The sequence below is a fragment of the Cyclopterus lumpus genome, chromosome 24, assembly GCF_009769545.1.
Source record: "Cyclopterus lumpus isolate fCycLum1 chromosome 24, fCycLum1.pri, whole genome shotgun sequence".
In the NCBI taxonomy this organism is placed as follows: Eukaryota; Metazoa; Chordata; class Actinopteri; order Perciformes; family Cyclopteridae; genus Cyclopterus; species Cyclopterus lumpus.
The window spans coordinates 16,830,579-16,845,449 of NC_046989.1; the positions used below are offsets into that span (position 1 = coordinate 16,830,579).

General features: G+C 47.3%; 1 protein-coding gene across 1 annotated transcript in view; it reads right to left on the reverse strand.

The window, feature by feature from the left end:
• Positions 1 to 13,236, reverse strand: part of epha7 (eph receptor A7) — a 76,561-nt gene extending 63,325 nt beyond the window's left edge. The window contains 3 exon segments of the mRNA XM_034527774.1: positions 9,980 to 10,649; positions 11,171 to 11,235; positions 13,066 to 13,236. Of these exon segments, the coding sequence (XP_034383665.1) occupies positions 9,980 to 10,649; positions 11,171 to 11,235; positions 13,066 to 13,159 (829 nt within the window). The 5' untranslated portion in view covers positions 13,160 to 13,236.
• Positions 13,237 to 14,871: the final 1,635 nt, after the last annotated feature.

The following is a 14,871-nucleotide window of genomic DNA, read 5'->3' on the forward strand; positions in this document are numbered from 1 at the left end:
GGCGCTCCATTGTTAATGCTGTCATAAGCGTTCTCTGTCAGCTATTTTCAAAATTCCCCGTGTCCCGCTGAATGTTCAGACAAGCATGAAATGCTGTTTAAAACTTCATGTTTTTCCTGTTTAGTTTTGTTAACTTCCAGGGCATGCAATTAGCCTTGTGACTACAGAGGGGGACGTCAATAGCTCAACAGAGAGCTTACTCCGTACGCATTAATGCAGCGTGTGTGTGTGTGTGTGTGTGTGTGTGATTAGATGTGACTTATGTTCTTTGCCTCCAATAAATGGTAGGCCCGGGTGTGGACATTCATCAGGCTCTGTTTAATGGCATTTTATGCACGCTGAACTATGGCTGCGTCTCTTTTTATGGACTGAAGCCTGTGGTTGTTTTCCCCTACAATGTAAGAGGCCGTACGTCTTGTGAGTAATTTCAGGGCAACACAGGCAGGCGGACCTGGTAAAGAAAGAAAGCCAGAAATATAAAAGGGGAAAAAATTTAAAAAAACGACGCCTCCTAGCCGAGTGTGTTTCTCCTACTTGAAAAGCCAAAAGGACAACTCAATTCATCTCGTCTTGCGGGTGATGAGTGGACTTTTGTAGCTGGAAAGGTTGTGGAGAAATCAAGTGCACCTGGAAGGAAGACGTGCGTTATTTATTGAGGCCGCTGCAATGCCGGCTGACATTTTTGTTTGCAGCTTCGCACCGTCTGAACCGCGTTTAGAGTATTCCAATAGCACACTTAAGAATTCTTCCGTTTTTTTATTTGTCATATTCATATTTCACACCCCCCCCTTCTACTTTTTCGTCCGAGCCCATTGCAGTGCTCAAAATCGCTCTTGTTGTGTTCTTTTAAAAAAAAATTATTATTAAATAAAAGAAAAGAGACACTCAGCAGAAGTGGTTTTTTTTCTTTTTTTTGCAGACAGATATGCTAATCTCCCACCTCAAACAAAGAAAACAGAAAGAACCGAGGCTTTTTCCCCCCCAAACACCCTTCCAAAAAAATAAAATAAGTTAATAACAAGCGACGCGTCCCGAGGGCCGTCGCAGGAAGAAGAGGTGGAAACGTCGGACGCGGCAGAAAAAAAATCAAAAGCGTGGGTTCAAATGGTGATCTGATGTCAGCGTGCTGCTCCGCCCCTCCGCCCCACGCATACTTGGGATGACTCTGTCGGGCTGCTACACTCCACACATACAGACAAGCAGCCCATTCATCCGAGGTACCTGTGCTTAGCGGGAGATAAGTAGCTTTCCATGAGAAACAAAGGAGAGGAGATTAGCATTCCCTTAGCCTGTGTTGGAGGGCATGCAGCGTTGCCCCTCTGAGCGCGGCGCCCTGAAGGAAGCGCCTGCTCGGTTGTTCGCGAGCGAAAAAGATCAAAGCCAGACACTTGATTAAGTTATACTCCAAAAAATTGGGAGCTAATGCGCCTGCTGTGATCTGAGTGCTGCTGCAGCCTCCAACAACAAGAGTTTAACCTGAATTGAATGGCAACGCTTGATCCCTTGGAAAGAGATGGTGCTATTGGTGACATTCAAATATCATTTGTCACGACAAATGGTGTTTCATTCATCTCACTTGGTCACCTAACCTTATCCTTAAAAGGTTTAATGATAAAGAAAAGCGACCCAATATAAGAAATAAGGCTGGCGATGATCAATATGTTTCTTATATGTACACCATTGATAGACCATGAAAAATATATCCAACCATCTCTTTTTTATTTTATTTAGTCCCTCACACAGCTCATTTCACCAGAGCAACACATGTGTATCAGTCCGCAGCAGAAAATAGTCCCAGACGGATCAACTCGGCAATATACATTTTAAGAACCTTAAATGTGTATTCCTGGGACAGACGTAGCGAATACACAATATTGAGAGACGCAGGCTAAAGTTGTTTTTGGTTTTTTTCAAGCGGCTTTCTGGCCGGCATATCGTCAATCTTCCCCCTCCACTTTTTTAGGCTCAATCTCAGACCATCAAGCAAAGGCATCTCCAAGAGTTTAGAGGGAAACATAAAAGGTTGGAGGTAACACGATCTCGCTCGACACAGCTGCTTCTGCTGCGTTCCGGCCTCGGCTGACAGCGATTCCAAAGTAGCCCACGAGCAGCTCCAACACCTGCTTTCTCTCGTTCGGCGCCTCCTGCTGATTTACTGCGTGGATCTGGAGGCGGACAACGAAGGCCATTTTGAAGATTGAACCCGGCACGCCAGTGAATGTCCGGGCCTCTCCCTCCGCCGGAGCTGCATTTTTAGAGTCTGCGACCCACAGTCCTCCTAATGGGACTCGGCTTCTTCTGAGCCATCACGCGGAGTGAGCTTTTCTCTCTTTTAAAAAATAAAATGGATCATCAGTGACGTAGAAAATGTCCCGACCTAATCTCCTTTTGTTTAGTTCATTTAACTCGCATGGAAGCTGGAATGGGAGGGTAGGGGGGGCATTTAAGCTACCTTTTACTAGACAAGGTGGTCAGCTCTGAAAAAATACAAAAAAAAGAGAGAAAGAAAGGGAGCCGTGCTAAAAGAAGGGGAGGACTGCATTCAGGGGATGAAAGCAGAGGGTCCAAAGGTCTGACCGACCCAAAGCCCCCTGCAGCCCAAGCAAAATGTCCCCAGTCAGCAACTGAGCATTATCTCTGAATTGTGCCAATGACTGCCAACCCACACTGACCCCCCCCCCCCCCCCCGCCCACCCCAATCCACCACCACCCTGCTCGGATCCCAGAGCTGTCACAGTCCTGTCCTGTCACAGTACACAAAAATGGGTGCTTTTGCTAAATCTGGATTGCTATTTATAGATATAGAGAGATTTATACCCCGAGCATTACCATGGTAAGCAGAAAATGAGTCATTTTCATTCAGCTTTGGGAACTTTGTTACTTTATTCTGACCTTTTGTAGACTAAACAATTATTCAAACGTTCTAGAAAATCACTGGCCGGCTATTACATAATTAGAATAATAATTATATGAGCCCTAAAGTTGTTTATTATCCCACTGTGGCTCCGCTAAAATTGGATCCCTCCTGATTTGCAGTCATTTGAGTGCACAAAAAAAAAAAAACCTCTCTGACAGAAACAGAAGTCCCTGCAAAACAGAGCCATCCCCACAGCACATTGTAAGTCCTGCTTGATTTAGTGTGTGTGTGTGTGTGTGTGTGTGTGTGTGTGGGGGGGGGGGGGGGGGGAGTGCAAAGTTACGTAATAACTTATCGATTCTCCTCTTAAAGGAAGATTGAAGTCCAGAGCCAGGGGTTCTAAAGCCTCCCAGAGGAACCGCGGGGGGGGGGGGGGGGGGGGGGGGTCTTCAAGGTGGCCAGACCCCGGTCACATATCCCTTTCACCCTCATGCCACGGGGACGCAACACGGAACACCGAAGACGTTGTCTTCTGACATGAAAGTTGGCCCGTCTGATGGCGTCCCTCTCGAGCGGATCGGCGAGCAGCCAATTACAAAAACAGACATCTGCGCCGCACTTTGGGGTCGCTTAAAAAAAGAAGAAAAAAAAAGAAGAAGAAACAAAAAGGTAAAAAAAAAAAAAAAAAAAAAAGGGCAAAAGCTTAGAATTGCAAGGGGCATTGAGGCGCGGATCGATGGAGATGTCTGAACCTGTTAGTGCAAGAGGAGATGAGGGCCGCCGCTCCGCGGGGAGGGCTCTTTTGTCATGCAGGGTGAGGGGGTGGGTGGGTGGGGGGGGGGGGGGGGGAACACTCTTCTGGCGATCAGGGGTCAACTGCTGCGATCATCCATCTTCCGTCTTGACAGTGTCCTGTCAGCCGAGGCGCTCGTGTTACTAAACACAACGGGCAGGCCTCCATTGTGGCGCTGCGCTGGTCTGCAGCCATGTGTAAATGAAGTTAATATTCACTGACCTCATGCATGGACACATGCGGGACCCCTGTGTCACCTTGGAAATAACACTATCTGACGAAAAGTCACTGGGGTCTCCCTTTTTTTTTTTTTTGAGGGGTCGGGGTGGGGGGGTAAAACAAAGTCTCTCACCAGCATAGATGACCATGCGCCTTTTGTTTGCGTGAGAATGAGGACTGTTTACTTGGATTCTGTCTATTCATGGGATGCAGAGGGCGGGGCTTCAAATTTGGACCGGCGGGTCAGATTCCAAGACCTGGATACTGATGAGTCATCACTCTGTTTTTTTCTTTGCATGCCGGCTTGAAATAGCAGATGGCGCAATTTGCGCCCTAAAAAAAAAAAAAAAAACGCACCCTTTCCTTAGGACGTCGAAGCACGCCGTGCACATGCTCCAGGAATCGGCGTGCCGTTACTCCACCAAGAGTTATTAATATCGCTGATTTGCATCGAGGGTAAACGTCAATAAATACTGCTGAAGAATCTCAGTAGAAATGCGCTCTTCCTCGTGTTAGAACTTACAACAATAATCACTACATTTAGACTTTTCCCTCGCTATCTAAAGCAGTCCCATTGATTATTATCTGCACATCACTTTTTTGATGACTCAGGCATATAGAGTCCTATTTACATCCACAGATGTTTGCACCATGTTGAGCCCCGATACCAAACTATTTCAAATTGCCTAAAACTTTCATTTGACGAGGTCATGTTCCTACTTCGTAGGTCATGTAAACTGTTGTTCTTTCTAAGTAGAAGTAACATTATAAGGGGCGCCTGGAGACATAGCAACTATAAAAAGGAGTAGGCCAGCCAGGATAAGTGCGTTATTATGCTAATATATCACTTTAAATAGTCTTAAAATGATGATCGCAAATATTTTTGGGACAATATATTGTGAGTTATTGCGACGGGTCCAGTGATGAGAATGTACAAACGATTCTGTCAATACTGATGGCAAACTGCACACTGAGGGGGTGTTAAGAGTAACAACCCAACAGGTTCGTCGTTGTAGCTGGAAGATATGCCCATGGAGACTTGTTTTTGATGCTCCTAATACTATTTCATAGTGGAAACCAGCTGGAGCAAATAATTAGTCACGACATTTCATTTGACATGTTGACAAGGAGGCGGGATAACCACAGAAAGCCCTGCTGGCACCAGCTCAGACGAGAGCATCCCGGGGGGGGGGGGAAACAACCTCTTCTTGCTTTTACTTTCTCAACACAAATAAATATATAAAGTGGGCACTGGATGTGTGGAATTAAAAGAAACACGGCTAAAAAAAAATCCAGACTTCAAGCATTCTGCAGTCTCTTCATCCTCGGGAGGTAACTGTGGTTGAGCTCCTCCTCATGAGAAGGCATTAGAGTGGAGCACCGGGGTACAGCAGCATCTTCTGGTCCACATTCTGTCCTCTGTGAAGCTCAAATGGAACAAGTTGGCCTTTTTCTTCCTTCTAATTTGAACAACCATTGTCCTCCTTGCCGCAGAAACTAGCTTTTGAAATCACAAAGTCTTCGTCCCCAGAGCACCGAGACGTTCTCTCCTGGAGGAACGGAGGACGTACGAAGGGAAAGACAAGTCTACCAGTCTCACCGCGCGGTTATCGAGGCCAGAAGAATTACCGGTAACGATGTCGTCTTTGACTTTTTATTGTGAGTTTTGTCTTTCTTTCTTTTTGTGGAAAATGAACTACACTCAAAATTGTGGACATGATTTGAGGTGCTGAATTATATACATGATATTATCACATGTGTATAACTAACAAATTGACATTGTTTGAACGATATTTCAGGTTTAAATGTCACAAACATCATACACTGTGTACTAAACATAAAATTCAGAGAGATGTAATCCATAAGGAAAATGACTGTTGGAACCCTAATGATCCTATACATCTAATTTCTACTAATATATAAGTGGATTTAGAGATATTTTTTAATGTGAATACATTCTGTAGTACTTACACAGATGTTGCCATGGATTATGGGAATTTGTATTTGGGCATTATTACTACATAGTGTTTGGTTTAACAAACACCAATGTATTCATTCATCAAGACAATGGCTGATATAGTAATCAATAATGAAAATAATAATGTTAAAAGAACAAGACGATGGTGTTCTTTTTTTTTTTTTCAAATCGGTAGGTCTGTGCTATTTCTTGTATATTATTTTCTGAAAATGTAATCACCTGAACAGATTAAAATGTCTTACTTTGTCAGACCAGCAGTACAACACACACACACACACACACACGCACGATGGTATTAAACGTTCCTCACATTTCTTAGAATTCTGGCATTTTTACGTAACACACGACTTGAATGATTAAATCTTTCCAACAATCCTTTCCAATATCTCATGTCACAAAATCCTGATCCAAAATGATCCCTTTCAGGACACCGCCACCTGCGTCGGTGGGAACAGCCCGAATAGCACATCTGTGTGTCTGACTGCTACCTGCCGGGCACAAGACAACAAGGAGGCAGCAGCCCTGGGCTGAGGAAGAATGCTGCCATTCACGGGAAGCCGACACTGGCGGTGACGGGAGGAGCTCCCATCCGTCACCAATTTATTTCAATCTTGAATGATTTAGATCCATTTGGGTCTCTTGCGGATTCGACGCACACCTGCCATTTGCATAATTAAGCTCTGGAGCGGTAGTAAAAGACAGCCATTTGGTGTATTAAATTCACACCTTATCAATCAGGGGAGCGCCCAGATGCATAAGGACCTCCTGTCTCTTGGCTTCCTGGCTTCATTTGAAATGCTAAATGCAGCTTCCCCCCCCGCCCTCCCTCCAGGCCAGGAGGTGGGACTCGCCGCCTGGTGCCTTCCGTACACGTTAGCTGCCGTGGTGAGACCCTTGACAGCTTAGCCCCCCCCCCCCCGTTCCCCGCCCGTCCCTCGGGGGCTCAAATCATCAATCAATCAGTCTCCAACTAACTTCTGTCCAGCTCCCTGACAGTCGAGATGGATGGTGCCGGTGTCTACAGGATGCTGTATCCTCTCATTAATTCTCTTGTTAGCGTGCGCCGATAGCAGAAAGATAGAGCCTCGTTTTATCGGGGTTTTCCACCAGATAGAGGCCTCTCTCGCTCGCCCCCGGTCGAGGGTCAACAGTTAATCATTTCCCAGCCACTGGTTACTTAGTGCCACAGTGATGTGATGTGTCAAAAAGGGACAACGTACATTCCCGGGATTGAGCGCGAACAGAGGCGCCAATGTCCCCCCCCCCCCACAAGGGCCCTCTCTCCGTCCCAAGCGGCCCCGCGGCCGCCAGTGGCCGGCGCTGAACAAGACCAGCGGGATGAATGGGCGCTATTTTCCGACCACACGCACGGCATCGCAAAATGAAGAACCCCCCGCCCTCCCCCGCGCGCGGCAGGCTGCGGGGACACTTCAACTGGCCTTTTTCAAAACACCCATTACACTGAGACCAGTGAACGCAGCAGGCGGGAGGGATGGGAGTGACATTTACTGCCAAGGATTTGCCACACAAAGACTTAAAGAGAGACAGTGGGGGGGTGGGGCTGAAAGACAAGGGGTCCCTCATCGCTGACGGTGATGAATGGGTGGACCACAACACGGTTTCGGAGGAGGCCTTTTGCATCCACAGAAGGGGGGAAGACAAGACTGACAGCTCAACCTGGCGGCCATGTTGAAAATCATAGCACGACCGTCTTCAGGCGTCGGCACGCCTCCAACGGAGTGCCACGTCGCGGTCACTCGCCGATACCCGCGAGACATTGCGAGACACGATACTGTTGTCTTCATGAGACTACTTTGTGCCACAATTCTGATCATGATATAATATCATAGGAATGCAATGTCTCAAAGAGTAACACACTTTGAAGTCTTAAGAATATTCAGACATTGGAATTGGGACTTTGAAAAAAAATGGAATATCCTTAATAAATAAAACTAATAAATCAAATACAACCGCACAACCGGCACAATAAATGAAATGGGACACTTTGGCACAGCGTCATATAACATTCATTACTTAACAGACCACATGTATTAGCGATAGGTTAGACAACAACAACACTGCTCTCGCATTTGGCTTCAACCAAAACACACCAGAGCCTCGGGTGATAAGCTCCCGTTCATATATTGAACGATAAGTCAATATGGAGTCATCATTGTGAGGGGACTATCAACGCAATTTGGAAACCATCACAACTTTCCAATGTTGGAATGTGGGAGTTCATTTTAATGGGATTCCATTTGGGCTCGGAGATCAAATCTACACAGAAACATGTTCCAACAGTCAAATGAAAGCACTGAGCCCTAAAGACGTCAGACAACACCCCCCCCCCACACACACACACACAAACACACACACACACCACCACACACTCCCTCTCCTTTGATCAGAGACTTGGCATTAACTTTCTCAAGCTCCCGTCATAAAAAGATTTTCATACAATTATTTGCATCACGTTCTATCTGTACAAACAAGTTCACAGGTGTGTACTGTCACCATCCCTCTCTCCGTATGACCCCCCCCCCCCCCCTCTGCCACCCCCCCCCCCCCCCCCCCCTCCAGTTTACCCGTTCAAAACAACAGCACCCTGAACCCTTTCATGCAACAAAAAAAAGGTGCAGCATTACATAAATATGTGCAAGACAAGTTGGTCCAAGTGTCATGGATTTCACGTTTCTTAACGGCCACGAATGCTGAGGGTGCACCGTGATGCTCATTTTATTTAGATTAACTACCCCTTAATACAAAAAGGCCTGTCGTGCCTCGGCGGAGATAAAGCTCATTAAAAAAAAAAAAGGTGCGGTGTCGAGACTGGAATCTGATCCCCCACGCAGACTTTAAACAAACCCGGGGGGGCCCGGGCCGGCGCACTGCCGGTATTTGTTTCACTTGACACGATTCACAGGGAAATGCAACAGTGCACGGTGCGCGGGGGGGGGGGGCTTTGCGTCGCAGCACGGGATCAGGGTGGGAAACTGTGGCTGGGATTACTTCGGAGCGGTCATGCAGTCGCTTTTCCCCGTGGAAGATAAACAGCGGGCTTTTCTTCCCCACTGTGGGGCACGGCCGCGTCTTCCCTCCACGCGGATTTAAACGACGAAGAACAATAGAAGGAGCTGAACGCGCGAGCATCAGAGACGACTCGAGGCGAGCCGTGTTGCTCTAAATGACACGGCCTCGTGCACTTCATGAACACACCTCCCTCAGCAGGGTCCCTAACGGATGACGGCGTGGCGTAAAAAGCTTGTCTGCTAGGGACACTAATTTGTTCTTAGACACATTCCATTCAATTATTAGATTGAGGTTGCCCAGAGAGAAAGAAGAAGAAGAAGAAGAAGAAGAAGAAGAAGCTTGGCTAACAGGGGCAGGCCACTTGAGTTGTGTCACCTAACTCCTGCCCCCCCCCCTTTATTTATTTTTAATCCACTGTGATTTTTATCTTTCAAGTCAGGTGCCCGCTGGAAATAATCCCCCCGAGTGACAGAGAGCACGTTATTGTTAATTGTAGCGGCACGATCCGGCACCACAACCAGGCCGGAGCGAGCCTTGCGAAGGCTGCCTTTGCCCTTCCTGTTGGGCTCCTTCATAAATATCCCCGAGGCCCTAAATGCCACAGCTATTTGTTTTGCTTCTCTCTGTCGGGGTCGTCTGGTTTCGGCGGTGGAACAACGATACGAGGGGGGGGGGGTAAAACTGTCCGGACTTCCTCTAGACCTGTGTGATTGTCTTGGTTCTGGCCCAGTGAGGAAGACACTGGAGGGGTTGGAGTAAACTCGAGTTGTCGTTGGATCCCAGTGTGTCAACACAATCACGGCTATTAAAGAGCCTTGCGATCAATTAGCACTGATCCATATTCACTGCTATCCAGTCAGATGCTTTCATCCCATTTGCCAACACAATTATTCAGCCGGCGATGGACGAATATCCAATCGCCTGCTTTGCATAATCAAATCACAAATATTCCCCAGTTCATTGCGCTGGTTTGGTCTCCTTCCCTATCCTGGCACGCCTTTTGTTTTTGTATGAAATCCAAGGGCGCCCCTGACTTATTTCTAAAAGCTAATTCAAGAATAAACAACAATAATGAGCAGATAAATAATGAAAGGGTACTCACGTTCACACGCGTCCCCTTTCTGGTGAAATCCAGCCTTGCATATACATTTCCCTATGGGCACGAGCCACTCCCCTTCGGCGCTGCAGTGCATCTTGGGGGAGTTGTCGGCCTCCTCCTCGGCGTCGCTCACGCACGCGCCCTCCACCTCCACCAGCGAGGAGAACTCCGAGCCTGTGACGGTGTCCGGGAACGTGGCCAGGTTCTCGATGATGGACCAGCACTTCTTGTAGTAGACCTTGACCGAGACCAGGGCGATGCACGCCCCCACGTCCTGGAAGGCCAGGTAGAAGCCCCTCCGGGACAAGGGCCCGATGATGCGCACCTCCGTGTTCAGCTTCATCTTCCGCTCGCCCAGGTCGCCCTGGGTGAAGCTCTCGTCCGCGGCGATCGTGTCAATCTTCACGTACTGGTTCTCCCGCAGGCTCCGGCCCACCTCCGAATCCGTCTCCTGGTAATACAGGTTGAATGTCTCCTTGCAAGTGCCCACCACACCGGGCAGGCTGTTACAATCCCTAAGGGTGAACTTCAGTTCCACAAAAATCCTCTGGGCATTGCCCTTCTCTATCCAGTTAGTCCGAAGCCAGTTGTTCTGATTGGGCTCCATGACTTGGCACACCTGGTACGTGCGAATGGGCGTGTAGTTCTCGTCCAAGCCGCTGATCTCTTCCCACTGGAAAAACAAGACGACATTCGGGAATGAACGCGTACATTTGAGGAGATCGCCATGTGGATGTGACAGACCGAGTGATTGGCGGCTACTCTGTCATGAATGTGACGAAGGTGTAAGAGATATAGTCGTTTCAGACTTTATTGGACACAATAATTTGCCAATGCGTGAATGGAGGTTCCTTTTTCTCGTCGCACAAACATCTCTGACGATTGCTCATGCTCAAGTTGATCTGCTTCTGCTCGACATTACTTATTTAAGAAAAAAAATCCCAGAGCCTGCTTTAATCAGACTAGCAGGTTGGACGTGGGTAGCCCGAAGCCCTTTGTGCTCTGAATGTCAAAGGCCGGGAGAGCATTCTTTATCTTTGTTGGGGGGGGTATTATCGGCCATTGGTCCTCATGCCCTCCTCTAAATAGTGTTATTCCCGTCACAGATGTGGGACATCAGAGAGGAAGCTGGAAAAAGAAACAATGGATAGATACGAAGCGCACCGGTGAGATGCAGACATTCGGCGGACTTACCCCATTGGGAGGATAGGAGATCCACTCCAGTTCTGTCTGCTGTGCCTTGGAGTCCAGCAGAATCACTAGTGACAGGAAACCAAGAGGCAGGTGGTTAAATCTCACCGGGGACACAGGGACTGCGTATTACTGATAGGCCACACATCGATACCTATCACGCATATACCCGTGACCTAATTCCTACCAGAATCAGCTAAAGCTGGAACATTCATTATTAAATAAATAAATAAATATATATATATATATATATATATATATATATATATATATAATGTTTTGTAATATATATATATTGTTTTTTTTAAATGTGTGTATATATATATATATATATATACACACACACACACACACACACAGACTATATATATATATATATATATATATATATATATATATATAATTACATACACACACAGAGAGAGATGCACTGCAGCAGACAGGTCCTCGTGTCTGCGGGGGAACTTTCTGAGAGACAAATGAAGACACCGACAGTGCGCATTGAGATTAAATAAAGAGCCGTCAATAACAAACGCGCATTAGAACGTGCCGGGAATTATTACGCGTAATATTTAAGCGCATTAAAGCATTTTTGGTTTTACGCATCCGTTTATTACAACCCAGTGCTGGGAGTGGAAGTTGTTGCGTTAAGGTCAGAGCTGCTGCTGCTGCTGCTTTTCACCCCGACGCACACACGGCGAATGCGCTTCAAAACAAGAACATGTTCAGCTTTTTCTTTTTGAATATCTTTTTTTTTTTTTTAAACGGAGATTTTTACAAATCTGCCTGTTTCATGTTCCGGAAGCGTTCCGTGGAGCGCATAGCAGCAACCACGGCGAGTTTCTTTTTTTTTAATTTTTTTTTATTACCAAAACATGAAGTTGTTTTATTTAATATCAGCAGGCAGCTCCATTGTGAGTAGGGGGCAGCAGTCAGGACGCATCGCCGTAAAAAAAATATATGTATATAAATAATCCTGCTCTGGTTATATTTGACAGGGGACGGGATATGGAGGTCTCCTGCAATCCCGCATTTTAAACGCCGTAACATCCACACGGCGCGCGGTTATAACGCCGTAGTCCTGCTGGTACCTGCACTTGTGATATTTCTGTTTTTACGCACGACATATTTTCACTTAATTCCACCAGAATACGATCGACTAAAAGTGCCATTTTTTTTCCCAGCCATCTGGCGATATTTTAAACACCCCCCCCCCCCCCTCTCTATTTTGGTGTTTTATAGCTTTGACTCCGATCAGCTGGAGCGTCTTGGTGCAGATTACGGCTCTGCATCAACCCGCCGTGTGTCCCCCCCCCCCACCCCCCACCCCCCTTTCACCCAGACAGTTAAGAGCCGAAGCCACTTTGGGGAGGAAATAACCCTCCAGAAAAACTGCGTCCAGACTAAGACAGCTCACTCACTTCACGGGGAGGCGAGCCCCGCTGGGACCATCGATCCGCCGATATTAGCCTACCTAGTTTTGTCGTGATGGATTGATAATCTATAACAAGTTGTGCCGATACCGCTGGAGTAAAATAATATATATATATATATATTTATTTATTAAACAGCTCCGGCGTCTATAATCCGTGTTCTCTGGCGTTTCGTGGCCGTGCGTAAAAACCCCCGAGAGGTCGCTCGGCGAGCAGCCGGCGCTGTCATCCCCGCGCACCGGCCTGGTCTGACGGCGCTTTCTTTGCCTTTACAAACAACAAAACAAATAAATAAACATCCAGCTATTTGTCAAAGCATCGCGTGGGTAATTTAAACAGGGAAGCATAGCAAGGACGCAAAGGAGCCCGCTGCTGAATTGTGGACACCTTCTGCGCTCGTTCCGGAGGTCGTTTTCCACCCCGACGCGATGGGCTGAGAACAGAGCCCAAACTTTCGGAACTTACCTTCCTTCCCGTTCTGTGCTCCTCCGCTGTCTACATGACAGCATAAATGAAGGCAAAACGTAATCCACAGACACGAGGTGGACCCGGAGAGCATGGTGCAGCCGAGGATTTCTTTTTTGTTTCTTCTCTTTTTAATCTCGACCGTAACTCTCTGTGCCACCGCCTCGCGTGCTTCCCATTGACGACACTGAAACCGGCTCTATGTACAACAATCCGCTGGTCCCCACTCAAATAGCGTCTGCCGCCGCTGGGAGGAGACTGTGGCTCCGGCGGTGTCTGTCAAGGAGACGGGCGGCGCGCTCGTCCAATCGCTGGGCGCAGACGGAAGCGGTCTGGAAAGCCGGGGGCCAATGGGCGCGCGGACGTAGATGGGCTTTTTTTTAGGGGGGAGGGGGGGGGGGGGGTTCTGGTGGTACGCGCACGGCGGAAGAAATGTCACAACTTGATTCAAAATATGTTTTGTTTTCTTCGGTGGGGAAAAAGGACGCTCTTCTTCCTGCTGTTCCTCGACACACGCGCACACGCACGCACGCACGCGCCGTACGAGCATAATACGACAAGAGGTTGGAGGAGCTCCTCTGAGCCCCCACAGTGTTCAAAGTGTGTCTCATGTTCCGTCACCTTTATTAAACGTCCATCTGGTACATGTGACTTCTGATTGGTCTGTTTTAAAGACAAAAAAAAGGCTTCTTTTTAGGCATTTTCTGTTTGTTTGTCTTGTTTTTTTTTCTATTTTCTATTTTCTTATTTTGACAGACGTACGACAAACTTGAAGCTCACTTGGCTTATTTTGGTTTTGCATTATTTTAATGACATATTTTCGACTTAGTTCTTCCTATCTTAGAGTGGTCTGGAGGAGGAGGAGGAGGAGGGGAAGGAGGGGAAGGAGGAGGAGGAGGAGGAGGGGAAGGAGGAGGAGAAGAAGGAGGAGGAAGAAGAGGAGAAGGAGGGGAAGGAGGAGAAGGAGGAGGAGGAGGAGAAGGAGGGGAAGGAGGAGGAGGAGGAGAAGAAGGGGCACGTCGGAGACCGTGGACCTCCGCGGAGGCCTTAGAGCCCATGTCTTCCATGATGTGCACATTTGCAAGCGCAACCGCCATATATGTTGGGAACTTTTGCAGATTCAATGAGTCATATTCATGTGCGATTATGTAAGTCTCCATGTTAGCCACTTCACAGTGAGACCACTATTTGAAACTCGGCGTCACCGTCTAAAAAGGACCTGTTTTGACCTCTGGGATAATCACAGCATCGTGAAACTTTACAACCACAAAATAGAGGTCGAGGGCAATCGGAGGCTGTGTGGCTGTCGGCATACGGACAATACCGGGCTTTCTGAGTAGTTTCCAGAACTAAAGTGTAAGTATTAAGCACCATCCAATCACAAAAAATCAAAAAAATCTCTGAAACATAAGTGAGCATGGGAATGTTCATCATACACCTTCATCACACTGTTCACTCTTACAGTTCATTCATTTATATTTATTTCAGTTGGTGATGTTCACCACTACTATGTGGCATCTACTGTTGACCCACTATCTCCACGTAACACGTATATTTTGGCCTCTTTGGGGTGAAGCAGTTAAAGAGTTTCTGACACCGTGTAAAAGTATTTCCATTCAGCTCCTGGATTCTAGTTTGCGACGGCGCGTTTAACGTTGGAGCCAAACGGCGAGACACTAAGTGGTGTTTTTAATCTGTGGAAGGTCACCTTAAGCCAGAGAGACCCGCTTCATTATCGCTCTGCTGCTTGAGAGACTTTCCCCGAGAAGATGGAGGAACCGCGGGGGTCTTGAACAGGAATCAAAG